Raw genomic sequence first — 16,826 nt, forward strand, 5'->3', positions numbered from 1 at the left:
AATACAAGGGGAATATCAATCATACTCAGGCTTTGGGTCACTCTTGGAGACATAACTGGATAGGCTTGCATAACCACAGTAACCAGATGTGTCTCAAAATTCTGATAAATATTGTCTATTCAACTCTTCTATGGTATAAATGGAATTGTCCAAAAAATATACGTCTACACACACACTCTGCCAACTACTGTGACATGCATGACAGAGGGTACTTCTCACAGTATCACACACTACAGTTTCTTCCCAGTTAATTTGCATATGAAGTGTGGGAAGAATGACTTTGTGTACGTTCCAATTAAACTAATTTTGTATTTGCAGTTGGTATATGAGTGAATCTTTTAGGCATCTGCAATACATTCCTAGATTCCATATATATTAATAGTTCTTGAAACTTTGTGAATAGGCTTTCACAGGATACTTGGTCTCCATTTTAAAGCATCTGCCAATTCAAGTTTTTCAGCATTTTCGATGGTCTCCTTCGAGTCAAACAAACATGTGACCACTTGTATAAGTTCAGTATCCCCTATAAGTCCTGTTTAGTATGGTTTCCACACACTTCAACAATATTCTGCTGTGGAACACACAAGTGTTTTGGAAGCAGTCACCTTTGTAAACTGATAGCATTTTACCTAGGCCTATACATTTTCTGGCCAGTTACATTATCACAACACATTATTACACCCACATAATAGGATGAATGGACTGACTCCAACTGTGACTGCTGCTTATGCCATTGCTGTTTCTGTTGTGTGAATATTTCTTGTTATTTATTTTGTTTGCTTCAGTTGTAAAATTAATACCGTATTTTCAGTACAGGTACTTTGTGGTTAATGATTTTATCCTTTTTGAAGTGCTAGAAACCTGTTGCTTATTGTAATAATTAAGGAAGAATCATTTGCAATTCTTTTCACAGTTTTAAATGTTTTTTTAGTCGTAATATATTGTTCAGTTCTCGTAAAGGTTTTCTTTGCAGGGAATTGGTTTTTGCATAATTTAGCGCCAATTTTTTTGTCTCTGCATATTTCGCCATCATTTTGTAGCTTCTGTCAATGGAGTTCGTCGATTTTACTTCTTAAATCTTTAACTTCATCAATGAGCATACTGATAAAAAATGTAAGTACCATCTTTGTTATTAAAATTTAGTAATAGCTCATCTTCCATGCACAACCATATCTTCCATTTCGAATTCACATTTGCACAAGAGAAATGAAGCAGTTTTATATTTGATGCACACAATTCCTTTAAAGGAACGATTTCCACAGTAGCAAAGACCTGAAACTCTTCGACTTAACGTCGCATTTTGTTCGCTTCTGTACTCTCGAATTTCTCTGATTCTACATGTCTCTTTTCCATAATTTTTGATATTACAGTGCAAGCTAGACACGTCCTGTCACTAAATATGTTGATTTTTTTTTTTTGCATGTGCAACACGTATTTGCTCATAGTTTACTTTTGTTTGTCGAGCAATTCGACTGATTGTTGGCGCTTAACGCCAAGATAGGGAAACGTTCTGCAGCTCAGAATTTTCATTTATTACATGCGAAATCTTATGTCTTATAAAGCCCACATTTTTTTCTAAATTTGTAATGCATTCTTTCAATTTGACTGTCATAATCCCCATAAATAGGCTACCTGTTCTTATGGCAGAATTGAAACTTTTAGTCCACAGCTCGTGGTCGTGCGGTTGCGTTCTTGCTTCCCGCACCCAGGTTCCCGGGTTTGATTCCCGGCGGATCAGGGATTTTCTCTGCCTCGTGATGACTGGGTGTTGTGTGGTGTCCTTTGGTTAGTTAGGTTTAAGTAGTACTAAGTTCTAGGGGACTGATGACCATAGATGTTAAGTCCCATAGTGCTCAGAGCCATGTTTCTTTTTTTTTTTTTTACTTGCTTGGTAGAATAGAATAGAAACTTTATTGTCTCATAACATCTAATTGTAAGTGTACAGTATAATTACAGGTATTTTGTGATTTTAAGTACCACAAAATGGTTTAAAATAATCATGTTGAAAATAAAGTAAAATTAAGAATAATTATTTACTTAAAGTACTTTTTGGCATGACAGAATAAAATGTAACATCAGGCACAGTTATTTGTAAGTTCTTCAAACCATACAGAGCTTTTGTATGTTTACAAACTTTGCCATTAATTTTACTGCAATAACCAGTAGTCTCCAACTATCTCTCCATAGAGAAATGCACTAAAGACATCCAGTTGATAGATGGAAAAGTTATTCTCATTAAAATTAACCAGAAAAAATTTCAATGAAACCAGTTTTGCTACTGCACTGTATACCTCTAAATAAGACAAGCTTTGTAAATTGTCTAAGACTATTTACAACACATCCACCAGGAAAGCTTGAAGAGTCACAAGACAAGCTTTGTTGGAAACCTTTGCTACAAGACAAGCTTTGTGAGAAACAACATTACCCTTTTCATCCCTTTTTTTGCCTAAAAACCCATTTTCTGTCAATAACATCACATTCATTTGGCTTACATACATAATACCATGTGATGTTTTCTTCTAGGGCTTGCAGCTCTCTTGGTTTAGCATTTTCCAATTTTTAGCTTCACTGCAAGACATTGCTTCAACATAGGTGCTGAGGTCTTTGTCAATCACTGCTGTCAACAGGCCTGACACATAATCCTCCAATTGATTTGGGTGTTGAATTTTCCTCCTGGATCTAAGATTGTATGTGTTCTTGTCCTCTGCATCCTCTAAAAAAATTTCTGTTTTCACTGTCTTCACTGATTTCTTGTTCTCCTCTAGGCTGACTTTTATTTTCTTCCACAACATCAGTCCTCATTTCTTCTTTCCATTCCTCTAAATCTGAAGCTTCATCTATGTTCTTTTTATCACAATGAATAGTATCTGACTATTTTACATGAACATCAGCTTTCTTCTTCCTTTTGGATACTGCTGGTGGCAAAAAATAATGTCTTACTGCATCTCAGTTCTCTTTGTGGGAGGTATAAATATTCTGTAGCCCTTCACATCATTATCATAACCCACAAATAAATCTATCTTGTTTTTGGGGCCTAGTTTCAGTCACTTTTCCTTGGGTATGGGGACAGACATATGCGTTTCAAATATTTTCAAATCTGCTAAGGGCAATTCTCTAACATAAAAAGCTTCAAAAGGAGTTTTACTTTCTATAGGGCTTGGACCAGTTTGATTTAATAAATAAGCCACCATGTTAACTGCTTCAGCCCAGAAATGTTTGGGAATTCCTGAAATCATTGAATGAGCAGCTTTAACCAAGGTGTGCAGTTCCCTTTCAGCTTTTCCATTTTTCTGTGGAGTGTACACAACACATCTTTGATGGGCTATGCCATTTTCACTCAAAAATGTACCTAAGTCAGTACTCATAAACTCCAGTCCATTATGACCTGTTAGAACTTTAATTTTCCGACCATTTTCTCTCTCAGTGTTTGCATAAAATACCTAATCAAACATTTTACTTTATTCTCCTGTTTCATAAAAAATACTTTGTGTTAACCACAGTTGTCATCCTTCAAATGCAAAAAATATCTTGCTCCTCCAAGAAGCCGGCCGCAGTGGCCAAGCAGTTCTAGGTGCATCAGTCCGGAACCACGTGACTGCTACAGTCACAGATTTGAATCCTGCCTCGGGCATGGATGTATGTGATGTCGTTAGGTTAGTTATATTTAAGTAGTTCTAAGTTCTAGGGGACTGATGACCTCAGATGTTAAGTTGCATAGTGCTCAGAGCCATTTGAACCAGCTCCTCCAAGCTAATGCATCTCCATGGGTCCACAGACATCTGCACGAATCAGTTCGAGTGAGGCATTAGCTCCAGAGGAACTGACAGGGAAAGCAAGTGATGTTGTTTACATACTAAACATTCTTTACAAATGTTTTCAATGAATCTCACTCCTTTACATGATAAAAACTCTTTCACGTAGGTAATGCTCTGATGTTACTATTATTTGTGCCAGACACTCAAGTTTTCAATATATATAGACAAATTGACATGTTATTACTGTCAACCACAGTGTGTGTTTCATCCACATGCATAAAAGAAACCATTGACAGTTGTGACTGTGTTCCATTTAGTGAAAACAATGTATGATACATTTTGTTGACATGTTTGAATAATGCACAAACTTCGCCTTTACTCTTCAAGAATTCACATTGTTCCTTGTTTGAAACTAAACACATATCTTTGTGTAACACAGTTCTTACAGAAAACAGATTGAATTTCAGTTCAGGAACAAAAAGTACTCCACTAAGTACTGTTTTGATAAACTTAACTCTGATCCATGCATACAGTTCCACAGTACCATGCTCAGTCACATCAAGAAGTTTACTGTCACCCACAGTAACTTTCATTGAGCTTTGCACACTGTCCAGTTTTGTAAACAGTTCTCAGCACATATGCTCGCTAGCACCTCATCCAATAATTTTCTAGGTCAACTCCTTGATTCATACACATAAAGGCATTTACATTCTGAGCCTTTTTGCCTTCCTTTGATTTCAACAGCCTGCAATCTGACTTCAAATGACATCTTTTCTTACAATAATTGCAACTTCTTAGTTCTATATTTGCTTTACTTTTACTGTCCTTTGCGTAGTAGCTCGTCTTACCACAAGCATAACAGGTAATTTTTTATTGCCTGCTTAGACTGACTAAAGCTACCTCCGGCTGATTGCACTGATTATTTCTCTCTTCCTCAATGAGCAATCTTGAAATTAAGTCATTAAACATTTCCTTCTCAAAGAATATGGACTCCCAGGCTGAACAGAAATGTTTATATCGCCCTTGCAATGACATTACCACTTTTGTTATGATCATTTTATCTGAAAGTGGTTCTCCCACTTGCTTCAATATTGTGTTGATTTTTTTGTATTTTCGACACAACGGTAACCACTGCGTCATCATCAAACTGGAGCAAGAAACACTTTTGCTGAAGTAGGTAAATACTGTGGACTCTTTTTCATACACAGTCTCAGTTTTGTCCACATGCCAGCTGATGAGTGAGTGGTGCTACCTCCATCCAGGTCATAATAAACTCCTGTGTTTTTGTATCCTTTTCCTGCCATGTTTTTACTTCTGCTTCTCTCTCCTGTGGTGACTGAGTAACAATGCTATTGGCAGTATCTAAAAGGTCTTTTCCTCTTAATATCACATCCATTTGGAATTTCTACACCACCAAATTGTCCCCTGCAGACAATATTAAATGAAACTGATGTGTAGATTGTTCCATTGTGCCATGCCAACACTATGCCGGTGACATCAAAAGTTTTGCTGTTACGCATGACACCAGGAAACAACTCTCTGCCACTACACTGAAAACAGACTTATGCACCTAGAACCATAACCTGTGATCAGGAACAGTAAATGAATCATGAAAATAAGCCCGTTTGTGCGGAGTTTATTGCAATGTGTAACAGCTTACAACTAATGGCAGACAACAATACAAACACAGAATAAACAGAAAATGCGAAAGCATTTAAAAATGGTAGATAACACAAATCAAAGATAAACAGTGTTGCTTCTTTAAGATATCATTAACATTGTACCATTAACAATTCTTCTGTGGGTCTGACAAATCTGCGACCATTCATACTGTCCTTACACCAAGGACAGCACAAATGGTCACAGATTTATTAGACCCATGGAAGAGCATTATAGAACTACTGCATAGCTTGAGTGTTTTGTAAGCAACCCCCTTTGTAAACAGATTATGTATTCTTAGTGTACTACCAATGAGACAAAGTCTGCCACTTACTTTATCTACAACTATGCTTAGGCAATTTCTCCATGTAATATAACTACAAATTGTTACAACCTTGTATTTGTACAAGTTGACTGATTCGAGTTGTGACTGATTGTTATTGAAGTTGATGGATACGACTTTTTTCATTTTGGGAAATGCACAATTTTATATTTCTGAAAATTTAAAGCAAGATGTGAATCCTTACACCACTTTTAAATCTTATTAAGATTTATCTCAGTAACTGTGCAATTTTTTCAGGCAGTTCTTCATTACACATAAATGCATCTGTGAAAAGTTTGAGGTTAAAAGAAATGGCTCTGAGCACTATGGGACTTAACATCTAAGGTCATCAGTCCTCTAGAGTTAGAACTACTTAAACCTAGCCACCCACTGGTGGCTGAGCGGTTCTAGGCGCTTCAGTCCGGATCCGTGCGACTGCTACAGTCTCAGGTTCGAATCTCCTGCCTTGGGCATGGATGTGTGTGATGTCCTTAGGTTAATTAGGTTTAAGTAGTTCTAAGTTCTAGGGGACTGATGACCTCAGATGTTAAGTCCCATAGTGCTCAGAGCCATTTGAACCATTTGAACTTAAACCTAACTAACCTAAGGACATCACACACATCCATGCCCAAGGTAGGATTCGAACCTGTGACTGAAGCAGCCACACGCTTCTAGACTGAAGTGCCTTGAACCGCTCGACCACAATGGTTAGTGTTTGAGGTTATTATGAGTATTGTCTGATAGGTCATTAATATGCAACGTGAACAGCAAGCATCCCAAGAAACCTACCTATCGGTTGCCTGAAGATACTTTTACATTTGTTGATGGCCTTCTAGCCAAGATAACATGCTTCATCCTCTCCACCATGAAATCCTCAGTAAGTCATAAATTTCAATTGATATCCCACAGAATCATACTTTCGATAAGAAGTTTAGGTGAGGTACTGAGTCAAATGCTTTTCAAAATTCAAGAAATAATGCATCTGCATGACTTCTTTGCTCCATAACTTTCCAAATTTCATGTGAGAAAAGTGTGAGTTGGGTTTGCATGAACAATGCTTTTTAATCCATGCTGGTTGCCTTGCAAGAGGTGATTTTGTTTGAAGTCCTAGTTATGTCTGAACTCAGAATATGTTCTAAGTTTCTATAATGATGCATGTCAATGATATTGGACATTAGTTTTGTAGATAACTTTTGCTATCCTCCTTGTAGATGGGTGAGAGCTGTGCTTTCTGCCAACAATTGGACACAGTTTTTTTTGTTTGAGAGATCTATGGTATATAATATTTTTACGAGGGGCACTAACTCAGCCACAAATTCTGTATAGAATCTAATAGGAATTCTATCAGGTCATGGAACTTCATTCAGTCTTAGCGGTTTAAATTTTTTCTTAATAGTAGTGACCCTAATATCTATATCACCAATCTTGGCAGTGGTGCAAGCATTAAATTGGGATAGTACTCCTGGAGTTCAGCATTTCTGCTTTTTACGAGTGCTATTAACCCCGGTGCTTTGTTGCAAGTGCTTCAGCAATTGATACTGATAACGAGGACTTCTATACTTTTTTGGGTGGATAGGGGGAAGGTGCCAAGGGGAGTGCATTAATTTTGACCTTACACTGATGCTTTTACAGGTGTCATTACTCAGACAGCATGAAGAGTCAGGTAATATAAAAAAAATCTTTTGTGCACCCCACAAACCATCAACTGTCTTGGTAACAGCTTCTGATGTGTAGTGCACACCTGACACATCTAGACAGACCCTAGATTTCTCTACTCTATGGTGCAATTCTAAGAATTTGTAGCCTAACTTGTCGCAGAACCTCCAAAGTCAAAGTGATTCAAGCCGCCTTCTCAACTGAGAACCAGGGGAAATGCTGCAGAATGTATGTCTGTGAAAATGGCTATTCTTTTCAGGCTTTCCTTCCAGTCGTGGAAGGATTCAAGTATGATTTTGAAGCTTGCCTGACAAGCACTGTTTGTTCAAATATGCTCCACAATACACAGTTGTCTGTTCCCTCAATGGGTGCTGGAACGGCCTCCTCAGAATGTTGAATGGGCATACGTGTGGAGTGCGTGTGGTGATCCTTCCCATCCTTTGCTGAAATTTTTCTAAGGGTACAAGTATTCCTGTATGTTATAAGTGTCAGTGCTTAATAGACCCCATACTCTTTTAAATTTTCTCCCCTTGACATGATACACAGCAGATTACTAAATAAGTGAAGTGAGTCTTACTGGCTCAATTTCAGTTTCAGTGAAAGACAGAACCTCGAATTCATTGGTTGGGGGTGGGGTGGGTGGCTGTAAAACCTTGAGTTCTCTCTGGTCCCTGTCTCCTCTGTACAGGGCCCTGAGACCTATCACACCATCCACAATGGCGAGTAGTGATAGATCCTGTACTTGCTGTAGAGGAAACAGGGGAGGATTGTATTCGAGGTATCATTGGTATCTTTGGTACATGTTTCTCTGTAGCCCTCCAAGAACACCTGTTTGGTGCAGCTCCAGTCATCTAACAGTTGTCAGATCTGTTTCCAGCTGTCTACAAACAGTAAGTAACTCATCGCAGGCCTGAGAACAACATTCGCAGTTGAGCGTATTGTGACTCATGGAACATTTCACAAAAGAGTAAACTTATAACTTTAAATGAAGCTTGCTGATTTGTGTTTAATTTTTGGATTTGTTATGCTACAAGTATTACAAGTGCCCATTAAGAACTGAATCAATTAACACCCAAGGAAGACATTTCTATTATGACAAAAGAAAAACCTGGGATAAAATCTGCTGATTTCCTGAAAGAATTTGTTTTCTGGGATTACACTCACTAGCAAACTCAGCTAACTAACTAAAAAATAGTGGACACGTGCAGTGCACAGTCTGTTATTTTTCAGAGTGTTTTCAAACTTGTTCTTATTTTGAGTTTTAAACACCAGTGGAGTAGTTTGGCCTTTTCTGTGACAGAATGAAGCACTTTTTGTTTCAAGGAAAAAATCTGGTCAGATATTCTTTAATTTATAGAGTAGCAGTTGTAGTGACAAAGAGTGCATAACAGCTGGGACACCCAAAAATCCAATACACTACCTGGGAAAATATAGACTATATTTAATATCCCTTGTATTTACTAAAAATACATCAATACTCAACAGATTCTTGAGAGTATCAAGAAATCGGCACCCTGAATCATGTCATCTGAGAGTTTATCAGTTAAAAAAAGTCTCAGATGAGGACAGGAATCTATTTAGTGCCAAAACAGTATGCTGAGGAATGGCACAATAATAAACAGTTACATTTTCTCTCTCTCTCTCTCTCTCTCTCTCTCTCTCTGTGTGTGTGTGTGTGTGTGTGTGTGTGTGTGTGTGTGTGTGCATGTTTCAAAACTGTTTATTGTATTTTATGTGCAAAATTTTCACACTGTCAGCTCATCTGGAATTCACAACAATGGCTTAGGGACTACATATGTTTCACAATCTCTGCATTATTAATCTTCCAATGTGCCTGTACCCTAACCTTTTTCTATTCTCAGACTCTACTCAAACACTGATTGCAGTGTCAACCAACTTATATCTTCATTCACACAGGCAACACTTGTCCATATAACTTAATTAATGGATGTTTCTTTACCATTTGAAGTAAATATGGTGTTCATACCTGTTAGAATTAAGACCATCCATTTGAATCAACAGTTCTGCCTTAAATCTTCGGGAAGCTTCATGTTCTGAATCTGTACCACGTTGTGAACACAGTGAATCTATTTCATCTATAAAAATAGTGCTTGGGGCATAAAAGTGAGCCTGAAATATAATGCATATTATTAAGGAAATATCTTATTCATTGCAGCAAATTAAAATGTTCAATTTGAAAAACTGGTATGAGTGAGACCCAGAAAACAAAATCACTTTGAAAAATTAATACAAGTATTCAATCACTATTCCAATCATATTGCCTTTTTTCTACATGTCATTATATTTTGAAATGTACATTGTGTATTTGTAATGTAGCAGTATGAGCTGTTAGCCTAGAATATACAGTATATTATAAGAAATGAGTTGATTGGCATATACTTTAGATAAACTTGTTCTACCAATATTGAAACATGTAGGCAACAAATTAGCTTTATGTGATCATATGAACTGAATTATTTGTTATAAAGTACAGGCCACAGCATACGCAGTGGATCTCCTGAAACACTGCTTTACAGAGACACTTTAATGGAGCATTGTGATGTGGAGATGCTTGTGTCAAAGTTACTCTCAACTATTTTTAAATAATTAATATTTTTGATATTTATATCCAGTCTGACAGGACAGTAGCACTGAGCATTTTCCTAACTATGGGTATCAGAGTCTATGTGTACAATGAATATCCTCTTTAGTTTCTTAATATTCAATCTGGAGTTGCCAAACTTGATTATCTATATTTCTAGTTTCACACTATGTTTCACTTTTTTCTGAGTTGTTGGCTACCCTCTCCACCACTTTCGTCTTCTAGTTTTTAAATCTTATCCATTGGTTTCATTATTTATTTATTTCTTATCCTGTGACAATATGACTTTTTTGACTTGGGAACCTGGTTGGGTCTCCTGCATATCTCTTAAATTGCCCCTTTTCTTTCAGCCCTTTCTTCTATTTTAGTCAATAAAGGAACATCTGATTCCAAAGTCTACTATCTTTATCATCTGCTGTTCTTGTGTTTTTCTACTGGAACCTCATAAGTGTCAATTTTCCATTTCAGTTTAGAATTATTAATATTAGTTGAACTGAGAACAAAGAGTATCAACTTAGTTTACAAATTCCAAGGATTTTAGAAAAGGGAAGGGAAGGGAGGAAAATGCATTGAAACCTGTAAAATAAAGTGTGAGAAGGATGATGCACTGAAAGAATCAGCTCAGAGGACATTAAAAAAATCAGAGTGTAGCAACAAGCATATCAATTCTGAAGAAATTAATGAAATGCTATTAAAAACAAAATAGTGTACAATGTAAATGCCTTGAAGTTGTTCTCAGAATGAAACATTAAACCTGAAGTAAACTTTAAGCAATAATAAAAATTCCAAACGGGTTAAAGCTTTATGTCAGACTGAAACCTGAGTATAGATCTTTGCTTGCCTTCCACATAAGTCACATAATTTTAACCTTTCAGGAATATTTCTCTGCAATAAATGTTATACTACAGAGTAATAATTTAGTTTTGCCAGCACTGTGATCTAGATTGTTCCAGCTTGAATGCAAATGGAGTAGAGAGTATTAAAATGTACTATTAGAATCTGCACAGTTTCAGTTTTTTAACTCAACTGTCCTGTTCTTGAGATTAATAGCAAATTATACCAAACCAGCTCCAAAAAGACATACTGTGCTGCATGGTTTGTCTGTAGAAATATGCTCTATAATCTCCTCAGGCTCTGTAACACTAACAGTGCTGTCTTCCTTACTAGATGTGTTGAAGACAGGATTCTTCATTATAATGTCAAATGTAAATATATGTAGTGTTAATGACAGTCTACTTTTATGACAGTGATAGAGCTGATTTGTTCTTTATATAATTAGGACAACTGCAAATGAGTATTTTCCCATATACAAAACAGGGCACTACTTTTTAAAAAATCTGCTTACTTCTAAAAAATAAATTATTATCCATGAACTGGAAAAAAGGAAAGTTACTTTATTTAGACCATTATGGTCTATGGTATGCATATTTCTATTGCTCTCTGAAAAACCCTCAAGTTTTGTACAGATTCTGCATTATCTCACTAACATAAGCATAACTGATAAATACACAAACTGCAAGCTTTACTTTTCATACACGTCAGATGCTTACTTTCGAAATTTAGTGTACCAAAGCAACCCAGGCCACTTTTGTTCCTATTTTTTTTTTCTTATGCTGCATACACTGCCATTGTCTTCAAATGTCTGAAATACAGCTTTTCAGCTGGTTCTATAACTTCATTGTTAATTTGTACAATTTTTTTCCTGTGTACTGATTACAAATCATTTGCAGGCAAACAACACAATGTCATCAGCAAAATGAAGATTGTTCTGTTACATTCCATTAACAAATATTTTTCACCATATGTACCTGAAAACATCACCTAGGGCTGCTGTGAATAGCATCGGTAATACAAAACTCCGTACATGCTTCTTTTCTCAATTTTAAAATTCCCGTTATCCTGGTTAAATCTAATGATAGTCATTGCAGTGGTTTATGCATTCATCAGCATAATAACATAGGTTGAATCAATGTATTGTCTGTCAAGGACTGTCAGAAGAGAATTTACTGACATTAAATTTATAGCCTTCTCAAAATCTCTGAATCGTAGGCAAAGTGCAACTACTTTCATGACTTATAAATGGTTGATTGTGCTATACTGACTTCTAAAACCAGATTGCTACTTTGACTGATTAAAAGTGATTTTTATGCAGTTAGTGAAAACTTAAGTGAATTTCCATTATTGTATAAGCGTACCATTTCAAATAATAGTCGCACAAGCTTTTCTGAGTCTCCACGGTATTTTGAGGTAAGTGTTGCTGAAGAAATATTGAAGAATGTTGAACCACACTCAGTTGCAACTGCCTTAGCCAACATAGTCTTTCCTGTTCCTGGAGGTCCCACCATAAGAATTCCTTTCCATGGTCTTCTTATTCCACAGAAGAAATCAGGCATCAGCATTGGGAGTACCATGGCTTCCTGAAACATAGAGTGCTTTTTCAGCCTATGTAAATGTCAATATGCCATTCACTGGTCAGTAATTGATGATTATATAGAACATTCATTCTGGAAGTTCTCCATTTATCAGAAAGAAATGAGTTTGTAAATTAATAATAAAGTAGATTTAATGGCAATGTATGTTCCGGAAATAGAAATAATTTCACTTGACTGATGCATGTTCTTTGAGGATCTTGGAAAGAATATTTGTAACATTCTCATAGTGGATTTTTTGGCTTCAAAATTAAATTAGTTACGCCAACTTTCTCACTGTATGTCCTACTCAGTTAAGTAACTAAAAATATGACTCAATTAAAATAAAGTAAGTAAAACAGATTTCTTAATAGCACAGGTTTACAGAGCCAGTTTTTCTACAACAGAATATTTGCATCTGTATGAGGTCAGATATGTATGCTGATGGGAAACTGATTGCTACCACATTGGAGTAATAGCACTTTTGTTGTTTCACTGAACTGAGTGTTTCAGTATGGTACATGACTGAAATGTAGTCAGACCATGCACTGGCTGTACACAGAATAGCTGCACACAGAAAGGCAACATGTTTGACTGACAAGTGACACAAGTCAGATGCGAGGGACAGCTTCATCCCTGAAGCTATACAGCTACTGGAGCTTTCATTGGCCACAATTTCCTCTATATACAGTGGCTATGTTGATCCAGGTAATACTGCAACTACAGTTATCAAAATTTAGCTGGTAGGGATTTCCATCACTGGGCTGAGAATTTAACCTTAGATAGACAAACCACAGCCCTCCAGATCACTTGCTATTTTTGTACACAATATTTGGGAAACAATACCATCAAGACCTATCGCATCACCATAAGGTACAAAAACCGCCATCACACAATAAACAATTTGCAAACCACACCTCGCAGACCAGAGCAATTAGCATAAGGGCAAAAACATTGCAAATGGATGCTCAACAAAAGGTAAAAGGTCACTAAGGCAGATGAGTTCCAGTACAGAATTGCATATTTCAAAATGTGTGTGTAATCCTATAACGATCAAGATGCAGTCTAATAAGTGGTAGTCTCTTCATGTGATGAAATTCATATCAGACTGAACGTGACCTCTGGTGCATGTACTCCTATCATTCATAGGCTAAGGATTCAGGTAGTGGCTGGCAGATCATGTGTTTATATTTGTGATTTATATGATCCTACTGGAGATATGTATTTTCAGCATGATAATAATACACCCATCAAAAAAAGTTTTGCATCACCTCGGTTCCAAGAGTTCCAGAACCTGTACAGAAAATTGGAATAGAGATCAACATAAACATAATTTCTGCCCTTTTTATTGCTCATAAAGACCACATATTGCATGTTGTACCACCACACAGCGAGACCTTCAGAGGTGGTGGTCCAGATTTCTGTACACATCGGTAGCTCTAATACCAAGTAGCATGTCCTGTTGCATTGATGCATGCCTGTATTTGTCATGGCATACTAGCCACAAGTTCATCAAGGCACTGTTGGTCCAGATTGTCCCACTCCTCAATGGCGATTTGGTGTAGATCCCTCAGAGTGGTTGATGGGTCTCATTGTCCATAAACAGCCCTTTTCAATCTATCCCAGGCATGTCAGTAGGGTTCATGTCTGGATAACATGCTAGTCACTCTAGTTGAGCAAAGTCATTATCATGAAGGAAGTCATTCACAAGATGTGCACGATTGGGGTGCGAATTGTTGTCCATGGAGACAAATGCCTCGCCAATATGCTGCCGATATGGTTGCACTATCAGTTGGAGGATGGCATACACGTATCGTACAGCTATTACAGCACCTTCCATGACCTCCAATGGTGTATGTCAGCCCCACATAATGCCATGCTAAAACATCAGGGAATCTCTGCCTTGCTGTACTTGATGGACAGAGTGCATTCAACCTGACTGGGTTGCCTCCATACAGGTCTCCGACGATTGTCTGGTTGAAGGCATATGCGACACTCATTGGTGAAGAGAACATGATGCCAATCCTGAGCAGTCCATTCAGCATGTTTTTGGGCCCATCTGTACCACATTTCATGGTGTCATGGTTGCAAAGATGGACCTCGCCATGGACGTTGGGAGTGAAGATGCGCATCATGCAGCCTATTGCGTGCAGTTTGAGCCGTAACACGACGTCCTGTAGCTGCATGAAAAGCATTATTGCACATGGTGGCGTTGCTGTCAGGGTTCCTCTGAGCCATAATCTATAGGTAGCAGTCATCCACTGCAGTAGTAGCCCTTGGGTGGCCTGAGCGATGCATGTCATGAACAGTTCCTTTTCTCCCTGTAACTCCTCCATGTCCAAACAACATTGCTTTGGTTCACTCTGAGACTCCTGGACACTTTCCTTGTTGAGAATCCTTCCTGGCTGAAAGTAACAATGTGGACATGATCAAACTGTGGCATTGACCATCTAGGCTTGGTTGAACTACAGATAACATGAGCCGTGTACCTCCTTCCTGGTGGAATGACTGGAGCTGATCAGCAGTCGGACCCCCTCCATCTAATAGTCACTGCTCGTGCGTGGTTGTTTAAATCTTCAGGCAGGTTTAGTGACACCTCTGAACAGCCAAAGGGACTGTGTCTGTGATACAATATCCACAGTCAATGACTATCTTCAGGAGTTCTGGGAACTGGGGTGACACAAAACTTTTTATGATGTGTGTAAATAACCACATCATCACATCATCACATCACTCTTGAATGTTGTCAGTGTGGTGCTCTATGGATATTAGAGTATGGTCTGATTTCAGTCCTATTGAGCAAGCCTGGGATTCTACACATCATTAGACTAGTTTCCACTAGATGTGAATCATCAATCAGTAAGAGTCCATGGGGCAACTAGTCTCTTGCAAACCCCATGCCATTACAAGTGTCCACCATCATCATGGTACTGTATGTTACTAAGGAAATGTGTATCATTCCATTACTCTTCAGTGTCTATTTCATTGATGTATACATCTTCATAAACAATAAATAATGCACAGTATGTGAATGTCTAAGTACCTCCACACTTGTTCTCCTATATCTTAGTTCTTCATCATGATCATAGATGTTAACCTCGAAACTTTATTATTAGGTTTTTTGCTGACAAATTTTGTGTATTGTGCTTATATGCAAAGTTAACCATCTGAAATGTTAGCCTGTCGTCTGAAACATCAGGAACTTTATGCCATACTTTCTAAAATGAAAGCAGCTTCTTGTACCTTTACTTATTTTCTTCAAGTGCTACTAAACACACTTAAGAGCCAAAGAAACCAATTCACCTGTCTAATATCATGTAGGCCCCCCAAAAGCATGCAGAAGTGCCACAACACAATGTGGCATGGACTTGACTAATGTCTGAAGTAGTGCTGGAAGGAATTGACACCATGAATTCTGCAGGGCTGTCCATAAATCTGTAAGAGTACAAGGGGGTGGAGATCTCTTCTGAACAGCATATTGCAAGGCATACCAGATATGCTCAATAATGTTCATGTCTGGGGAGTTTTTGGCCAGCAGAAGTGTTTGAACTCAGATATGTTCCTGGAGCTACTCTGTATCAATTCTGGATGTGTTGGGTGTTGTTGGAATGCACAATGGACATGAATGGAAGCAGGTGATCAGACAGGATGCCTACGTACATGTCACCTGTCAGAGTTGTATCTACACATATCAGGGGTCCCATATCACTCCAACTGCACATGCCCCATACCATTACAGAGCCACCACCAGCTTGAGCAGTCCCCTGCTGACACGCAAGGTCCATGGATTTTTGAGGTTGTCTCCATACCCATAGGCGTCCATCTGCTTGATATAATTTGAAATGAGACTCCTCTGACCAGGCAACATATTTCCAATCATCAACAGTCCAATGTTGGTACTGACTGTCCTAAAGCTTTGTGTTGTGATGTTTCATTGAATGGTTCACACCGACACTTGTTGATGGCCCAGCATTGAAATCTGCAGCAATGTGCAGAAGGATTGCACTTTTATCACATTGAACAATTCTCTTCAGTCATTGTCGGTCCTGTTCTTGAAGGATCTTTTTATGGCCCACCAATGTTGGAGATTTGATGTTTTACCGGATTCCTGATATTCACAGTACACTCGTGAAATGGTCATACAGTAAAATCCCTACTTCATCACTACCTTGGAGATGCTGTGTCCCATTGCTCATCTGCTGACTACAACACCGCATTCAAAGTCACTTAAATCTTGATAACCTGCCATTGTTGCACCAGTAACCTATCTAACAACTGCGCCAGACACTTGCTGTCTTATATAAGTGTTTCCAACTAGAGCACTGTATTCTGCCTATTTGCATATCTCTGCACCTGAGCATGCACACTTTTACCATATTCTTTGGTGCTTCAGTGTATATTCTGTTAATTTAATAACTGAGGTT

The 16,826-nt window shown here is 37.9% G+C and overlaps 1 protein-coding gene across 1 annotated transcript in view; it reads right to left on the bottom strand.

Moving 5' to 3' along the window:
• Positions 1-16,826, bottom strand: part of LOC124721954 (katanin p60 ATPase-containing subunit A-like 1) — a 210,563-nt gene that overhangs the window by 34,902 nt on the left and 158,835 nt on the right. The window contains exons 6-7 of the mRNA XM_047247120.1: positions 12,190-12,411; positions 9,380-9,522 (exon numbers count right to left, since the gene is read on the bottom strand). Of these exons, the coding sequence (XP_047103076.1) occupies positions 9,380-9,522; positions 12,190-12,411 (365 nt within the window). The remainder of the gene's footprint in view (positions 1-9,379; positions 9,523-12,189; positions 12,412-16,826) is intronic.

Source organism: Schistocerca piceifrons, chromosome X (genome assembly GCF_021461385.2).
Source record: "Schistocerca piceifrons isolate TAMUIC-IGC-003096 chromosome X, iqSchPice1.1, whole genome shotgun sequence".
NCBI classification, from domain to species: domain Eukaryota; kingdom Metazoa; phylum Arthropoda; class Insecta; order Orthoptera; family Acrididae; genus Schistocerca; species Schistocerca piceifrons.